Source organism: Limanda limanda, chromosome 8 (assembly GCF_963576545.1).
Source record: "Limanda limanda chromosome 8, fLimLim1.1, whole genome shotgun sequence".
Classification (NCBI taxonomy): Eukaryota; Metazoa; Chordata; class Actinopteri; order Pleuronectiformes; family Pleuronectidae; genus Limanda; species Limanda limanda.
In genome coordinates this window covers 21,561,632-21,576,949 of record NC_083643.1, presented here as the reverse complement: position 1 = coordinate 21,576,949, position 15,318 = coordinate 21,561,632, and the positions used below count along the sequence as shown (strand labels likewise).

The window sequence follows — 15,318 nt, the reverse complement described above, 5'->3', positions numbered from 1 at the left end:
CGCGGAGAGGAGCACGCCGGGATGAGAGCGCTGATCGCCGGGAGGACCGAGCCTATGGGACCGAGGGCCGAGGAGGAGGCGGCCGCTGCATCCACGGAGCCACTTCCTTGTGATGGCCGAGGGAACGGAAGTAGACCGCGGCTGTAACAAGCGGGTTTCACCGCTGGATGTCGCTAAAGGACCTTGTTTAACACAGGCTTCTTTCACAGAGGGGAGTTCGACGTCACAGATAATAATGAAGCCAATCCTTTTTAGTTCTGTTTTTATTTATCTACTTGTCTTTTTATCAACTGACTTATTACTTTTATCTGCAATGTTTGTACGTAGGCTACACATGTTTTGAAATTAAGTATTTTAAGAGATAATCAAGCTAATTACTGGCCAAGGTCTAACTTAATGTGAATTGCTAAAACGAAAATCATCTTTATCTGATCAATATCTAACTTCTGTAATAGAAAAGCAGTTAAAAAATTCAATCTCTGCACCACATTTAATAGATTGATATAATTTTGAGACACATTCTTTATTTATTTTGTATTATGTTTAATTTATTGTAATATTATGTTTTTGTGAAACTTTGTTCAAAACCCCTGTCGTAATACATCAAATTATTTATATTTGTTTATTATGTTTATGTGTCCTTTATGTTGTCTTGTTAATTTGTTAATTAGTCAAGTTTATTTGAACATTTTTAGGAAATAAAAAAACAATGAAGCTAATTTATTTAGCAAATCACAAATAACACACAATGCATTTGGAAGCTACGGGTGTTTTATTATAATAATAAAACAAAAATCAGAAAGATCAGGGTTTTATCCACTTATAGACTTTAACTGGGAAATTTCCCATCTACTAAGTATTAAGCTTTTAAGAATCTCCCCAAGTTTAGTTAAAGGATGAACAAGTTCCTGGATCCACCCCTAAATTTAACAGGTCGTATTCTGACCTACTGTATCCTACTGCAAAATATCATGTGTTTCTCGTGCTTGCAAAAAACAAACCAACCTACCAACAAACAAACAAATAGACAGACGTAAAAAGTATTTTGATTTTTTTTCCCAAACAGTTTTCCTGTTTTTCTAAAATATTTCCAATAAACTTTTCCAAAGTTTTGCTTCACTGGACTGGTTTCTCACTAAATGACGTGACAAGTCTGTTCCTCTTTATTACATTTTTTCCTCCCTCATGTCAGAGCATAAATAATGACCACACAAACGGAAATTAAAATTCTCTTTTATTATTCATGGCAAAAAAATAACACTTTGAGACCAGAGTGGAAATAAGGCTACAGCGGGTTTGAAGTCCCACTCGAGCCTTCAGAGTCGAGAAGCGAAGAGATAAAACAGCTGATCCACCAAAGTTTGTTGAGCTGAACCAAACTGTATCTGCAAATATGTTTCAGTTTGATTTGGGTCGTCCTTCGTGCCAGACGGGTGGAGTTCACCACAAAAACACAGCTCAGTGAGAGGAGGCAGAATGATTGGACAATCACTGGGAATTCGGGATTTTCCTCTAATGGATGACTTGGTTGATGCTATGTGTGGCCTGACTGGCTTCAGTCCATCCGTCTAGTGTTTCAGCTTTGGAGCAACTGACTCTATTTGCAAATATAAGTTCAGTCTATTTTTGTTGAATGTACAAAAAGGGGGGCAGAACCATTCGAGTCCACATCAAGTGCTCTGGAAAATATCGTCCTCTTAGTTTCATTAGTCCATCTGGGTCTGTTTCATCAGAAACATCCATGTTCAGGCTGGTTACAGTGCAGCTCCATCATAGAGAGTTCAACCATGAGCTGCTGGAAACGTATCCCATCGGGGATTTCAGTCTGAAACAGCAAACTACTGTTCACAGTCGTCCTGCTCTGATCTGCAGAGAGAGAAGAAAACAAAAAACAGCTCCAGGTCACTCTGTGTGGCTTTAGACATTCAATAAAAATAATTTGTCAATCCACAAACTGTGGTTGAGCAGCAATGTTCATTTTTCTTGAAATAAATTGTGGCCAAGATTTGTGAATAAATTGTTGTGTGATTAATTAATTTCTAAACTTGATTTAAATTCGACTCTATTTCAAAGACAATCAACAATCATTTATTTGTAGCAGGGCAGTATTCTTTATTTTTCCTACAATTAACTATTGAGTAAAATCCTTCCTCAGGGCCACAAAGCTGTTGTCCAAACAGCATGAACACATCAGCGAGCCACAATGAGTGACAAGTTCCTTCATCACCCTGATCACACACACTTTGAGTTAATCCCACACACCCCCACCCCAAAAAATACACACAAACACACACACACACACAACTCTCTAAACACACACTTATAATATTGCTACAACATTGGCCCACTACTCCCCAATGAAGACACAAATTGCTTCTGTTCATGGTATGATCTTCTGTAGTTGTTGAACTCTAGCTTACTTGTACCTGTGTTTCCTTGTTTTGGTTTTCATTCTGTGTTTAGATTTGTGTTTCATTCCGTGGGTCCTGTTTTAGTTTGAAATTCTGATCTCTCTCGTTTCTGTTCACTTTACTTCCTGCCTTTGTGTGTTTCCCTCCAGTTTTGTTGCCTTGGTGTGTTTCACCTGTTTGACCTCTGCCACCTGTCTGTAGTTTGTCGTCAGTTCAGTTTGTATTTAAGTCAAGTCCTCAGTTCTCTCTTTGTCGAGTCGTCTGTTTGGTTACGGTCTTAGTCTCTTGCCAGTTTTCTCTCCGGTGTTCTCAAGTTGTTTTTTTTCTGCCTTGTTTTTTCTTTGACATTGATGTGTTGTCTATAGTCAGAGTTGGAGTAACTGGCATTAACAAATGCAGCTGTGCAGTATTTTTTTAAATAAAGAAGCATCTGGTGGCCAAAACATCTTCACTGTAGCCATTTGATCAAAACTCACAAGTTGGACTAGATTTCTAAAGTAGAGTCCCATTGTAACACACTCATACAGCGAACAAACATCTGACAATAGCTCAATACCATTATTAACGTAAAGGCAACTTAAGTCTCCAGGTTTGGTCACGTTTTAAAGGGATAGTTCACCCATAAATGAAAAAACATGGTATAAATGACACCGTTTTGAGTTGAATTTGAATATCAGGGCTTCCAGACACTTGGACAACTAGGTTGCATTTTACGTTGTTTTCTGTTTTATCACGTCTGAACCACATAAATTGTATTGGATTTGGCTGCAACGCTTGTTAGCCCTGTAACACCAAAAGTGTTTTTGACTGGGTGAACAATTCCTTTAACATGAATCAGGACTTTTATTTTGAAAAATGAAAAAAAAACTCTAAAAGTTGTTTCAGCATGAACCCTGGATGACTTGAAACCAAAAGTAGAAGTGTCCAGTGAAGTGCTGTGTATTTAATGACCTGTAGTTGTACAGCTGGATTATAATGATTGGTTGTGTTGCTTGTGGCTTCAGGGAATGTTTCAGCACTGGACAAAACCCTAAACCTTCACAACTGTGGGTTCTATGGTATTTGCTGCACTTGCTTTCAACCTTCCTCCAAAATCTCACATTGGACCGCTTCTCACACACCCATCAACAGGCACATATGAGGAAGCTAGAAACATGTGATTCAGTAAAATCAGGTGACACTCTGCCTGGGATGTAATATTGATGAGCTCATCTTTCTCTGGAAAAACAGCTCACCCTCAATAATCCACTTTCATTGTGTTGCAACCACAGCAGCACACAGCATATACAGTATGTTGTTAAGTGATGAGGTAACGCACTTGATGTCGTAGCAGAAAATACATACTGCCTTAGGACTGTTTTGTTAATTATATTTATTCTGTTCAAATTCAAGTTAATAATTTTAGTTTCTGTTATTGATTGAAAAGGTTTACATGCTCTAATGTTCAGAAGACACATGACTTTCTCACACTTTCAAATGCTGCAGCTCCTCTTTTCAGCCTCTGCCTGAAACACTTGATTTTAGATCCTGTCTCTTTAAGACTCTGTTGTGATAGGTCAACCACTTCCAGGGAACATGGGAAATGTTGCCCCCCCGCTCTTGCTTTACTTGGTTGTGATGTTAGAATATCCACTATGTTTATTAGGCTGATATGGAGCACAGTGCTGTCACATGACTTAATAAAAAGAAACTATAAAAAACACTAGAGGACAGACAAACTGAAAAAGTATCCTTTGTCTCCTTTAATTGCCTCTGTAATGATTTACATTCTTTCTCAGAAGAGAAAAGAGAGCTATGCCACCACGCAACATTAATAATAATACTTGATCTTCATTTTGTAAGAAAAAAAACCTTATGGAGTTCAGTTTAACTCTGATTCATCATTTCCTCTAAGCAGAGAAGTCGCATGACCACAATTTCATTGGAGCAAAATATGATAAATGTGGAGTGTCATTGGAAGGAGTCACTGTCTGATGTTAAGATTAAGAATAATGGTGTATTTGAAGCACTTCATTGTGTGACGGCTTTTCTGCAGTGAAATATGTAATTATTTTCTGGGTTGTGGTTAATTTCTACAGAGTTTCACAAGTAGCCTGTGCCTTTGAATCCTTCAGACCCATCAGTGTCTACAGATGCTGTATGATAAAATATTGCAGAGATGTAATGTTATACCTAAACGGACTAAGGGTTGGTTCTATGTGATGAACAGAAAGGGGAAAAACATTATAAGAAATCAGCATGAACTGATCCACAGCATTAAACACGATGAGATTTAGAGTTTCACTGATAATTCTCCAAGCTACTCAGGGGCTGAAAAATCTGTAGAAACGCAACCATCTGACAAAGTTTTGCCTTATAAAGTTGTTGCAGATAATTCATGAGCAGAGAAATTGTCGCTTTACACATCCAGCCAATATGGAGCATTATCATTATTGTGAGGTTGTCTTTTTTCACTCCCTGATGAATCTATATCCAAAGCTTAGCTGTCTTTGTAGCTCCATTTGGTTCTCCACCCACTCCTGACAAACAATCCGGATATTAAGAGGTGAGAGAGTCAAGTCTTGTCTTTTAGCTGGTTTACCCAAGTTTAAAAAAACCTGAGTGTACCCTCTAATTTGGATTAAAGGAGGTATACCAGTATCCACCTGCTAAAAAAAACTGGTCAACTGGACTTGGTTGAGGTACGACAGTGCTGCTGCTGAGCTAAAGCTGGCTAGCTTCACGCTATGTTTGAAAGTTATGCTATATGTTTCAAATAAAACCTCATACATCAGTTTGAACTATGTGGTTCACCGAGTTGGCAACAACACAACATGTTTTATCAGACGTCAATCCATTTTATTAGCTGCCCTAAAACTCACCACATGTATATCATTCATCCGTGCTCACAGTGACGCAATGCAGAGGTTTTCAAAGATAATATGCTACAACGTATCTTGGCAAGGATTCATGTGTGTGCATGTGGTCATATACACGATGAGCTTGGGAGTTCACTTGTATACCTCCCAGATACCAGGGTGCATGGTTTAGTTCAAACTGTCAGAGCAGCTGTCTGGAGCTGTAATTTATCATCATCAGAATATTACCTCTTAGTGAGGCTGCCTCTCAGTGCTGCCATTAAGATGGCCTCCTTCATAGTCCAGCTGGCACAGGATCATGTTGTTCTTGAGGAAAAACTTGTCTCCCACGCAAAATCTGCAGAGAGGAATACAAATATGGAACTGGGTCTTAGTTCTTGCTGGAGCTGAAGTAAATCATGAGGCCCCAGAGGAGCATTTCAGGCATATTTTCAGAATACATCCACTGCTATGATAATCAGAAAAGTAATCTTGCATGATCACCGCCTGATTAACCGTTCAAGTTATATACAAAGCCCTTAACCCCTTGAGGCTTTAAACTGGGCAGTACATTTCACCATGGTCTGATTACAATGCAGTGGTAATAGTCTCATGATGACCAGTGAGCTCACCAGTACACCACCGTCGACTGAATTTGATCACCCCGGCTAATTGCTCCCCTAATCTTACCTCTGGCGGCAGAGCTGACAGGCGAAGCAATCTAAATGGTAGACGTTGTCCCTGGCTCTCATCACCATTTCAAAAGCAGGGATCATCTTACTGCAGGCTGCACAGTTCCCCGTCACCCCGAAGAGCCTGCAGACATACAGAGGGCAACAAGCAGACCTGGAGTCAGGGCACACTCACACACATTTCACACGGCTGTATAAAGGGTAAAAAAAAGAAACTAAGAAATGAAAGAGCCTCAAAAGTAGTTCAACAACTCCCTGAATTTGCTCGTGCCCACTGTTGTATACTACACTGTGCTTCCTACTGATTATTGCTGGCTACTGCTGCTCTATTACAAACTAATGCAGCACTCACATCTTATTGTACAGACCATAAATACAAGCAGCCATGTAGAAAAAAACATTCTCATCATCATTGTAATTCCTGAGGAGGAATTTCTGAGCACAATCATGCACATAAAAAAGGGTCTTAACCTTGAATCAGCCAGCTAATGGCTAATGACGCCTCAATAGTTTCTTTATATTTGTCTTCCTGTGTTAATGAACAGCTGGAGATATTAATGATGTTTAATTTAAGTACTGATTTTCTTTCACATGATTATCACACTATTGCTAAAGAGGTCAAACCTTTGTTATTTTTTACCATTATTTAATTCTATGTTTTTTTCTTTATTTTAGGATGTATGAATACAGTGTATAGTATTATGAGACCCATTCATTCTATAAAGTAAATCAAGTTTGAATTTGATTGTACAACAATAACATCACTATAAATACACATATATTTCTTACCAACAGATTTTTCTGTGAATGTGAATGCAGCTTGACTAGAATTTCTTCTCTATTTATTCTTAAAAAACAAAACAACACTTATGTCGCTCCTATACTTACTTAAATAAAGTAAGCGTGCAGAACATTAATGTTTAATCTTTCATAATCTGGGTTTAACTTGGATCACTACCTCAAGATGCCAATTGCTGAAAGAGAAAATGGAGATTCACTGATATGAAAATGTCACGATTTATACGGAACTGTCACTGGGCTTTAAGAACCAGATGAATGTTTTTTTCTTGCCCCGCAGGACGTGATTATGACGTTACAGGCAGGAATCTGTGAGTCAATTTATCACGCTTTCCTGAAACTAACGATTTATGTGACAGCATTTGAACTTTGTCCTCAACCTACCTGGGAACAAACCCTGCGTTGTTTTTAATACTCCGTGACTCAGAGCTGACCGGCCACAAATTGCTTCACCTCTCATTCACCTCTAAAAGAATGAACAAATGGCTCCCTGAGAGCCCGACACACATGACGGTATAAGTGACCGTCGCCGATTTCCATATTCCATTAGAGGCCAAATAGAAAAAGGAGGAGATTGAAAAACGACAGAAGGTGGCAGGAAAAGCATCGAGAGTGTGTATCCCACAGCCTCGGACGATAAGTGGAAAACGTCATCAAACGGGTGACTCACAACTCGGGAACAAAAGCGAGGCCTAATTAACAGAATGTTCTGATCTAACGAGCCTGAGTCCTGAACAGGCACCTGGTGGGTCTTTCCCCCTCCTTAACGAGGCCGCGGAGCTCAATGCTAATTCTCTACTAATGGGCCAATTAAAAGAAATCACATGGTTTTAATCCTGCTCTTCAAAGGCTTTTGGTCTGCAGCCTCACAATGATGAGGAAAACAGGAGGCAATCTAGCCAATTTAACTGTCAAAAGGGGTTTTGGTCTCTTAAGTGCAGCGCAGCTAATGAGAGACTTAACTCCAACCAAATCCAGCTGGATTGTACATGAGACTAACACATGAGTTCAGCAATGTGGCTGAGATATCAGGAGTTCTCCTGCTGACCTGACACCAGACGTCATTACTCCAGGCAAGAAAATGAAGGGTATATAACCCTCAGAGGAGCCGACGGAGCCAGATCTTAGTTTGGATAGAACATAGTGACTTCAAGATTCATGCTCTAAAGATTGTTAAAGTGGAAAAATGTTTAAATTCCAAGTTTATTTAAACCCTTCCTGAAATATATTGTATATTGCATTACAGTCATGAAAGGTCAGATCTTGAATAGCCTCACGATAGAGGATTTTAAAAATGACATATTAACACAATCTAAAGTATGTATTTCTATCTGAAGGGTTGTTAGTGTTTAAAGTGCTTTAGAGTGTGATTGACTTCCAGCCCGTCTGCATGGCAGATAGTTAAACATACTCGACACGTGAGTGTTTGTCTTCCTTCACTTGGACTTTTGTACTATTGCAATTTATAGTTTGACATTTTGGGAAATATGCTTACTTTTTTATTTATATTGATACCACTGAACATGTGGCTGACACTGCTAACAGCAGGGGATTAGCTTAGTTTAGCACAGAGACTGAAAGCAGAGGGAAACAGCTAGCATGGCTTCATTCGGTTCACTACGAACCATATAACTTACAAATTAATAATTATAAGTTGTTTTCATTTAATTAAGTAAGTTAAACTAAGTAAAATCCACTTTTATGGGATATATTGTGATTCTGTTACTTGGACCTGACAAGACATAAATGGTGCCTTCTGATGGCGTTGTGCTTAACATGGTCATGTGAGGAGTCCGCACTGTGGTATTCACCAGCTCGAACCTCAGACCTTTCTCAAACATCAGAATTCACGAGTTGTGACGTGTTTGCTGTTATTTCCAGAAATACCAAATCTTCATTGGATAAGTTAATTCGTTGTAATATATTTTACAGCGTTTTTGTTTCTAATTTTAGTCATAAGTCATAAGGAAAATGTTGATATTACAAATGGCCTCATCTTTGCTTTCTGTCATTATGCCTTTTTTTTAGGGATTACGTTACTGTTAGCTTGCCCATTTGTTAGCCTCTGTGACTTCTCGATACCAACTGTGACATCAATATTAGCATCCACGTTACTGGTGCCTATAGTGGCAGCGTTATCACGGCTTGAACGCCAAGAGTGTGTCCGAGACTTCCTATGTCATAAACACAAGCACAATTTGATGGTAAATTATAAAACTATACTACGATACCATTCCTGAACATCCTGAAATAGTTGCACTGAACATTCATGTCTGTTTCCTTAGTGGTTTTATTCCAATTTCACCAGTTTCTTTCTCTTTTCACTGTAAACTATGTGATATAAGGAGAAACTTGAGCAATCATCCACCCCACACTGCACTGTTGTGGGTTTGAGTCCTTTAACTGGAAACAGGCTGAAATATCTTCCATTACTGTTCACTAAAACAGCTCAGTTTTAGTCCAGACTGTTTAAACTCACAGTGCACTGTTGCATCAACTCTTCTTCAAGCCAGATCACATTTTTAGGAATGTAATAATTGTGTTTTTAATACATGGATGGCCAAAAACATGTCCCTGCAGGGGATGAACTACTTTCATGTACAGAAGAAGCAGGAAAAATGTGTGATTAACATAAGTGCAGATGTTACATGTTGATTTAAAACAGACTTTAGTAGCACAACTAAGAGGGTGAAACTCCAAATGCATTTATTCATTGAGGTGATATTTGGTATTTCTCAGAAACCTGACAATGAGGCCAAGTTAGGGGTAAAAACATCTCTGAACAGCCTATAGTATTTGAGATTTTGAACAGTTTAGCTGCCTGCACTGTTTTTGATTGAAAGCTTTATTGTTTAGTCTTGTCATTATACGTGACTTTTTTAAAATTCCCACTGGGCTGTCAATGGGAGGCCTTCATGCAGACTGAAGTTAACATCTCTGTTCCAACATCTCTGTTCCATGATAACCTCCATTATCAAAATACACTCTTTTACTTGGACCCTGTGTGGATCTATAGTCACAGCAATCTGCTTCAGCAAGCACTTTTCATCTTTTACAGTATTGATCTCGCTATTGATTGTACACTGCAAATTCTGCACTCGACCCCTTGATTTGTTTGGAAGCTGCATGTTGCACCCAGTCATTTTCCATATCCTCTGTACAGCACCTGTAGAAAGGTTAAGGTTACCTCAGGTAGTCCCTGCGGCAGAGGATGAGGTTGGCCCGGGTGTATAGGGTGGAGCCCATGCGGCCCAGGTGGCAGTCACAGCAGGCACACTTCAGACAGTCTTCATGCCAGTACCTGTCCAGCGCCTGCAGCATGAAGCGGTCTCGGATCTTGCCGTTGCAGCCGGCACAGCCCCTCGGCTTCTCTCTGGACTGGAGGGACACGAGAGACACACCTGGCAGGAGACATCCAGCAGGTAGACAGACGAAAACAGACAAAAAGAGGGATGTGAGAGCTTGGCAACATAACTAAAGGTCATAATTGAATTTCTCAGACCATAAGAGAAGAAGAATATAAAAGGCATAATGTTTTCAATGTCGCAGGAGATGTAAGATGATTAAAGAAACGTTTGATCAATACTAATTATCTAGGCTACAGTTATGTGTACGTACATGTACATACAGACATGTACATACTACATGTCACTACAGTAAATGTTATAGTGCTATCTCACTTAAAATGAACAGTTAGACACTTTAGATGCAACAATAACTACACATCCCCTGTCAGAATACGTACAGGTGAGATGTCTCAAACACAGAAAAGGTATTATTACAAACAAAAGTATCTTCATGACTTTTCAAGTTTTACTTGAAAACATCTGTCCTCTGCAAAGTGGTACACACCTCCCCACTCCTCAAACCACATCCTTCTGCCTTTCTTTAGAGGTCAGAAAAACATACACATATACAGCAAGTTACCACTTTATTAGGTACACCTGTATGGGCTCTAGCAAGTCAACAAATGAAATGATCTTTATTGACATGCTAGTGTGTAAATGATGTTTATCACTGTTACTACATTATATGGCCTCTCTATCAACAACTATGAGCTGGGCAGAATCTTAGAAACACCTTTGAGTATATTTACGTAAACTATGGCATCAATACTGGTCCATAGTTAAATTAACACCTTTATGACAGTGTCACCAAAATTATATATGACTATGGCAAACCACTTATATTAGACTGCATTACATTGTACATGTGTACCAAATAAACTGGCCACTGAGTGTTAAGTATTTATGAGTTCAACAGAAATGTATCTTTACACTCACTCTCCTCCTTGTCCAGCACCATCCCTCTAGAAAACGAGAAGAGTCCAACAGCAGGAGAAAAAACAGACTCCTTCTTCTTTTTCTTCTTCTTCTCCTGCCTTAACAACCACTGAGCTTCTTTTCTGCGACTCTCTGTGTGAATCACAAGCAGGAGTCCCTCAAACTCGCAGCTCCGCTCCTCATAGTTCTCGAAGAAGACCAGAGAAGAATCAGAGACAGAGTCGCTCTCCGTGGGTGAAAATCATCCATCCAACCGTGGACTGGTGAGAAGTGCGTCCCCGGGTTTATCACCTTGCTGTCCTCCGATCAGGAATCAGGCTGCGCGTTATCTCAGCTGATGTCAGTGCATAAGCATTTCTGTGTGTGTGCACTCAGGCTGCGGCTGCTCCCCTCAAATGAGAATGAAGCTGCTCGGCTCACACTGGACCTGCACACTGCTCCCTCCTCCTCCTCCTCCTCCTTCTCCTCCTCTCTCGGCAAAAAAACTCCCACAGTCAAACGGCTCTTTCAACGCTGCGTGCTAATTATATACAGTCATTATGCTCGGATCTGATAGTAAGCGCCTCCTCTCCCTCTCCGAATCAATTATTCAATACACACCAGGACAGCTCGGGCCTGAGGTGTTTTAGAATGAGCTTATTCAACTCCAAGGACACCAATTATCTCCGGGGCGCCCTGTAAAGCTGTGTGTGTGTGTGTATGTGTGTGTGTGTGTGTGTGTGTGTGTGTGTGTGTGTGTGTGTGTGTGTGTGTGTGTGTGTGTGTGTGTGTGTGTGTGTGTGTGTGTGTGTGTGTGTGTGTGTGTGTGTGGCACCACCACCACAGATGTGAGGCTCCCCTTTCAAGGCGCGTGCACGTGCATGCGTGAGTTTGTGTACGTGCATGTGACATATAGGTATTCAGTGTGTTTTATTTCTACGTGAAAAAGTAATAATAGCTGAGGTGAGGGTGAAAGTACACAGTATTGCAGCAGCAGCTCAATGAGTCCAAAAGGTGTAAGTACTGGTTTTATGAATGAACCATTAATAATGTATGATTATAAAAGCCTATTGTGATGCATATAACCATGAAACTAAAGAACATAATCCATTTGCTTGATGATCATTTTGTTTTTTTGTAGGAACTTTAGCCACCTGCATGGTATATGTACCAAAGAGCCTCCAACCCCAACCAGCCACAACAGTGGATACTGGTTTTATGTGTATATTTAGTGTGTGGTCCCTGGGCTGCACACATGAAAAGATTGAAAAGTGAAAGAGGAGAGTATGTTTTTAACCTTGCAAACGCACCCTCTTCCACACAGCTGGTTGTAGTTGACGCAGACTTCAGGTGCTGCTCCATAAACACACCACTATAGCTGGCACCTCAAGGGACTTTGTTCAAGGACACCTCTGCACTGGTAAATGGGAGTAGTGCTATCAGTGCTGTGTTAAATGAGTTACCATATCGTTACCAGATTATATGCACAAATGGTGATTGATAATACAGAGGTGCATTAAACCACCAACCAGTGAGGCCTTCCATCAGCTTCATTCTGTGTTTCATACTAAATAAGCACAAATCCACTGCATGCTGTAAGTAGAGGCTTGTATATTTAACTGTTCATCTTTTTTTCCCGCACAGTCCAGTGATCGGAACAAACAACCTTCCCCCCCATGCAGTGATTTCACCTGCTGGGAGTTCAAACTCTGTCACCATCAGCCAAGCTTCGGTCCTGAAGCGCGTTGCTTGTGAGTCTTGTTTTTGCTCATCTCTCCATTCATTGTGAGTGAATGGAAAGACAGTGAATTTAGCAATAACATAGCAAATTACATGTTTTATATTCTTAGGTCATGTTTCCTCTGAACACTTTTGTTATCATTTGACCGTTATGTTATGTCTTGCTTAATGTAAATGATCTGGGATAGAAACATAATGGAAAATCTGAGCTTGACAGGCCATTATTAAGCAAGGAAAGATCATTATTAAACAGTCACAACCCAAGGTCCACATTTGGGGAGGAGTTCTTGACTGCTCAGCTGTCATGGAAAATAAAAGTCTAATTCAGGTAAAAGAGGGTACATGTATCTTAGAGGCAGCCACAAGGGTACAACTGCACTATCATCTTATTAAGGCTGCACTAAAGCACTGCAGTGCTTCAAGTTAAATGCTAACATCAGCATGCTAACATGCTCACAATGACATACTGTTTATCAGGTTCACCTTCTAACTTTATCAACCCTAAACACAAAGTACAGGCGGGGCTGATGGGAATTCCATTACTTTTTCATGTGCTTAATCCCAAATTAAACTACAATGATACGTATTAGAGTGTATACCTCCACTAAGGCCCAACAGTCCCATAATGAAAACACATTTAAACTCACTAGATCCAACTCTTTTACTAGGATCTGCATCAAAATGGAATGAGTTCTTTCTTGGGTCATATTACACCCTTTAAAAAATATTCATGGAAAATGATTTCATAGTTTTTGTGTAATCCTAAGAAACAACAGTTGAAATGTGACTGACATCCTACGCTTTACATTTGGAAAATAAATGAATGAATGCAAATGGTGGAAAGTTGGTTCTAAATCAAAATAACACTGGTTTTCTCCTTCTGCTCAGAAAAGAAACAGAGTGGTTTCAGCCAGAAATTGCAGTGGTCTTCTAGTAGCCCTGTTCCCTCCTGGAAATTCAGCTGTTACTGTATGAAATGTGCTCCCTGTGACCAGGCCTCTTGTGGCTTTATGTCTGACAAACAGCCTCTCCACAAAACATCTTCTAAATTTGTCCCTGCCCTTTTCACACGGAGGACACGGCGTCCAGGCGAGCCGCAGCAGATGGCCAAAAAGGCTTCCTATTTTCACAGGCTGCTAATTAGAGCCCTAACAACAGCTCACCTTTAATGTCAGCCACAGACTGCTTTTAGCACAATTAGCCTAATGGGGGCTGAGCCTGTGAATAGTCTGTAATGTTTAGTGCGGGCCAGCCGTTGCATGGGAGTTGATGTATGTCAAAATAAAGGACAGGGGGGGTCTAATGCACCGCGGAGCCATCCATCACCACAGCCCATGGAGGACCAGACTGTAACCATGATTACCCAGAGATATTATTTAATTAGATGCATTAATAATTCAACTAATTAGCTCCCAAGTGTCTCGCAAATGAAGAGGGAACCTGGAGCTTCAATTGCACCTCATCAGCTGATTAATTAGTCTGTTGATCGTTAGCTGTCTTGACGGCCTACATGCGATCGGATGAGAGGGCGGATAATGAGGGAAGAGTCGGTCGATGGTGCTGGTTAATTAGTGTGACCTGATCCAGAGGCCATGTTAGAACAGTTGTTTATGCCACAACTTTTAATGAGGAGGATTTAGGGCCGGATGATCTATTTGAAAGCAGGCTGCCGTGTTGTTTATAGACCGGGCTCAGTACTGGCCTTGAAAACCCCCCCAATGAAAAATCATTATATTGCTCCAATAATCTATCTACTGGGACCAATAATATGTCCTTGGAGCTCAATATTAACTTTAAATAATGACCTAACCACACTTTGTACTGCTTTTATTCCCAAAGCCACAGTGTAGAGACAAGCTCTATGAGTTAAAGAACCATTTAGATTTCATCTATGGTTTTTTAATATTCTTATGAAGCATTGCAGTGTCTGGTGGGTCTAATATGTATATCACTTTACAGCTACTTTCATTTTTATACATGCTTTTATCTTCAGTCTGTCTGTAATATTCAGGACTTATAGTGTTGTGGTTGTGCTCTATGTCATGGATCTACCATTTAAGCCATTGTTTTTTCTTATTATTATTCTTAAATGTGTCTACAGAACTGTATTATAATTGGTTCACTGGTAATTCTTACAGTTTTTCCTCCAGGACAATAAGATAATATATATTGACCCATAGCTGCTTTACTTCATGGCATCTCTCCTACTACTATTATATCACTATAACTTATAATTCAAATTTGTATTCTAGTTGATTGATTATTGGTTACTAGTTTGATTATTATTGATTAGTTTGATCATGATAACTGATAGGATTGACGGTGAGACAAAAGAAGAAATCTGAAGACATTAACTTTAAACTTCCATATATATTGATATGTCTTTAAAATGTTGATGAATGAATAAAAATGATTGCTTATTTTAGAAGAAAATAATATTTATAAATTATAATAATTTTAAGTTTCAGGCACATATGCATTTTTCAACATGGACTTTAAATTAAATTGTTTTTACTTTATGCATTCGTTATGGTGTTTCCCTTTATGATCAGCTTATGTGTGTGTATAATTAAACAGA

General features: G+C 39.6%; 1 protein-coding gene across 1 annotated transcript; it reads right to left on the bottom strand.

Annotated features, from left to right (window-relative positions):
- Positions 1 to 1,248: 1,248 nt before the first annotated feature.
- On the bottom strand, positions 1,249 to 11,398 carry LOC133009295 (rhombotin-1-like). The gene is made up of 5 exons (XM_061076763.1): positions 11,022 to 11,398; positions 9,926 to 10,139; positions 5,939 to 6,064; positions 5,498 to 5,606; positions 1,249 to 1,866 (listed from the first exon to the last, which is right to left on the bottom strand). Exons 1-4 carry the CDS (start codon positions 11,041 to 11,043, stop codon positions 5,501 to 5,503), a joined length of 468 nt encoding a protein of 155 aa, XP_060932746.1. The 5' UTR covers positions 11,044 to 11,398; the 3' UTR covers positions 1,249 to 1,866; positions 5,498 to 5,500.
- Between the last annotated feature and the right edge of the window lie 3,920 nt (positions 11,399 to 15,318).

What these genes read in the sequence shown, in the direction of transcription:
- LOC133009295 (XM_061076763.1), bottom strand. Translation starts at nt 11,043, where the DNA reads ATGGTGCTGGACAAGGAGGAGA. An exon ending in GGTGCTGGACAAGGAGGAGA is followed by an intron (nt 10,140 to 11,021) that starts GTGAGTGTAAAG and finishes GTCTCCTGCCAG; the next exon opens with GTGTGTCTCTCGTGTCCCTC. An exon ending in TGCCGCAGGGACTACCTGAG is followed by an intron (nt 6,065 to 9,925) that starts GTAACCTTAACC and finishes GTATGTCTGCAG; the next exon opens with GCTCTTCGGGGTGACGGGGA.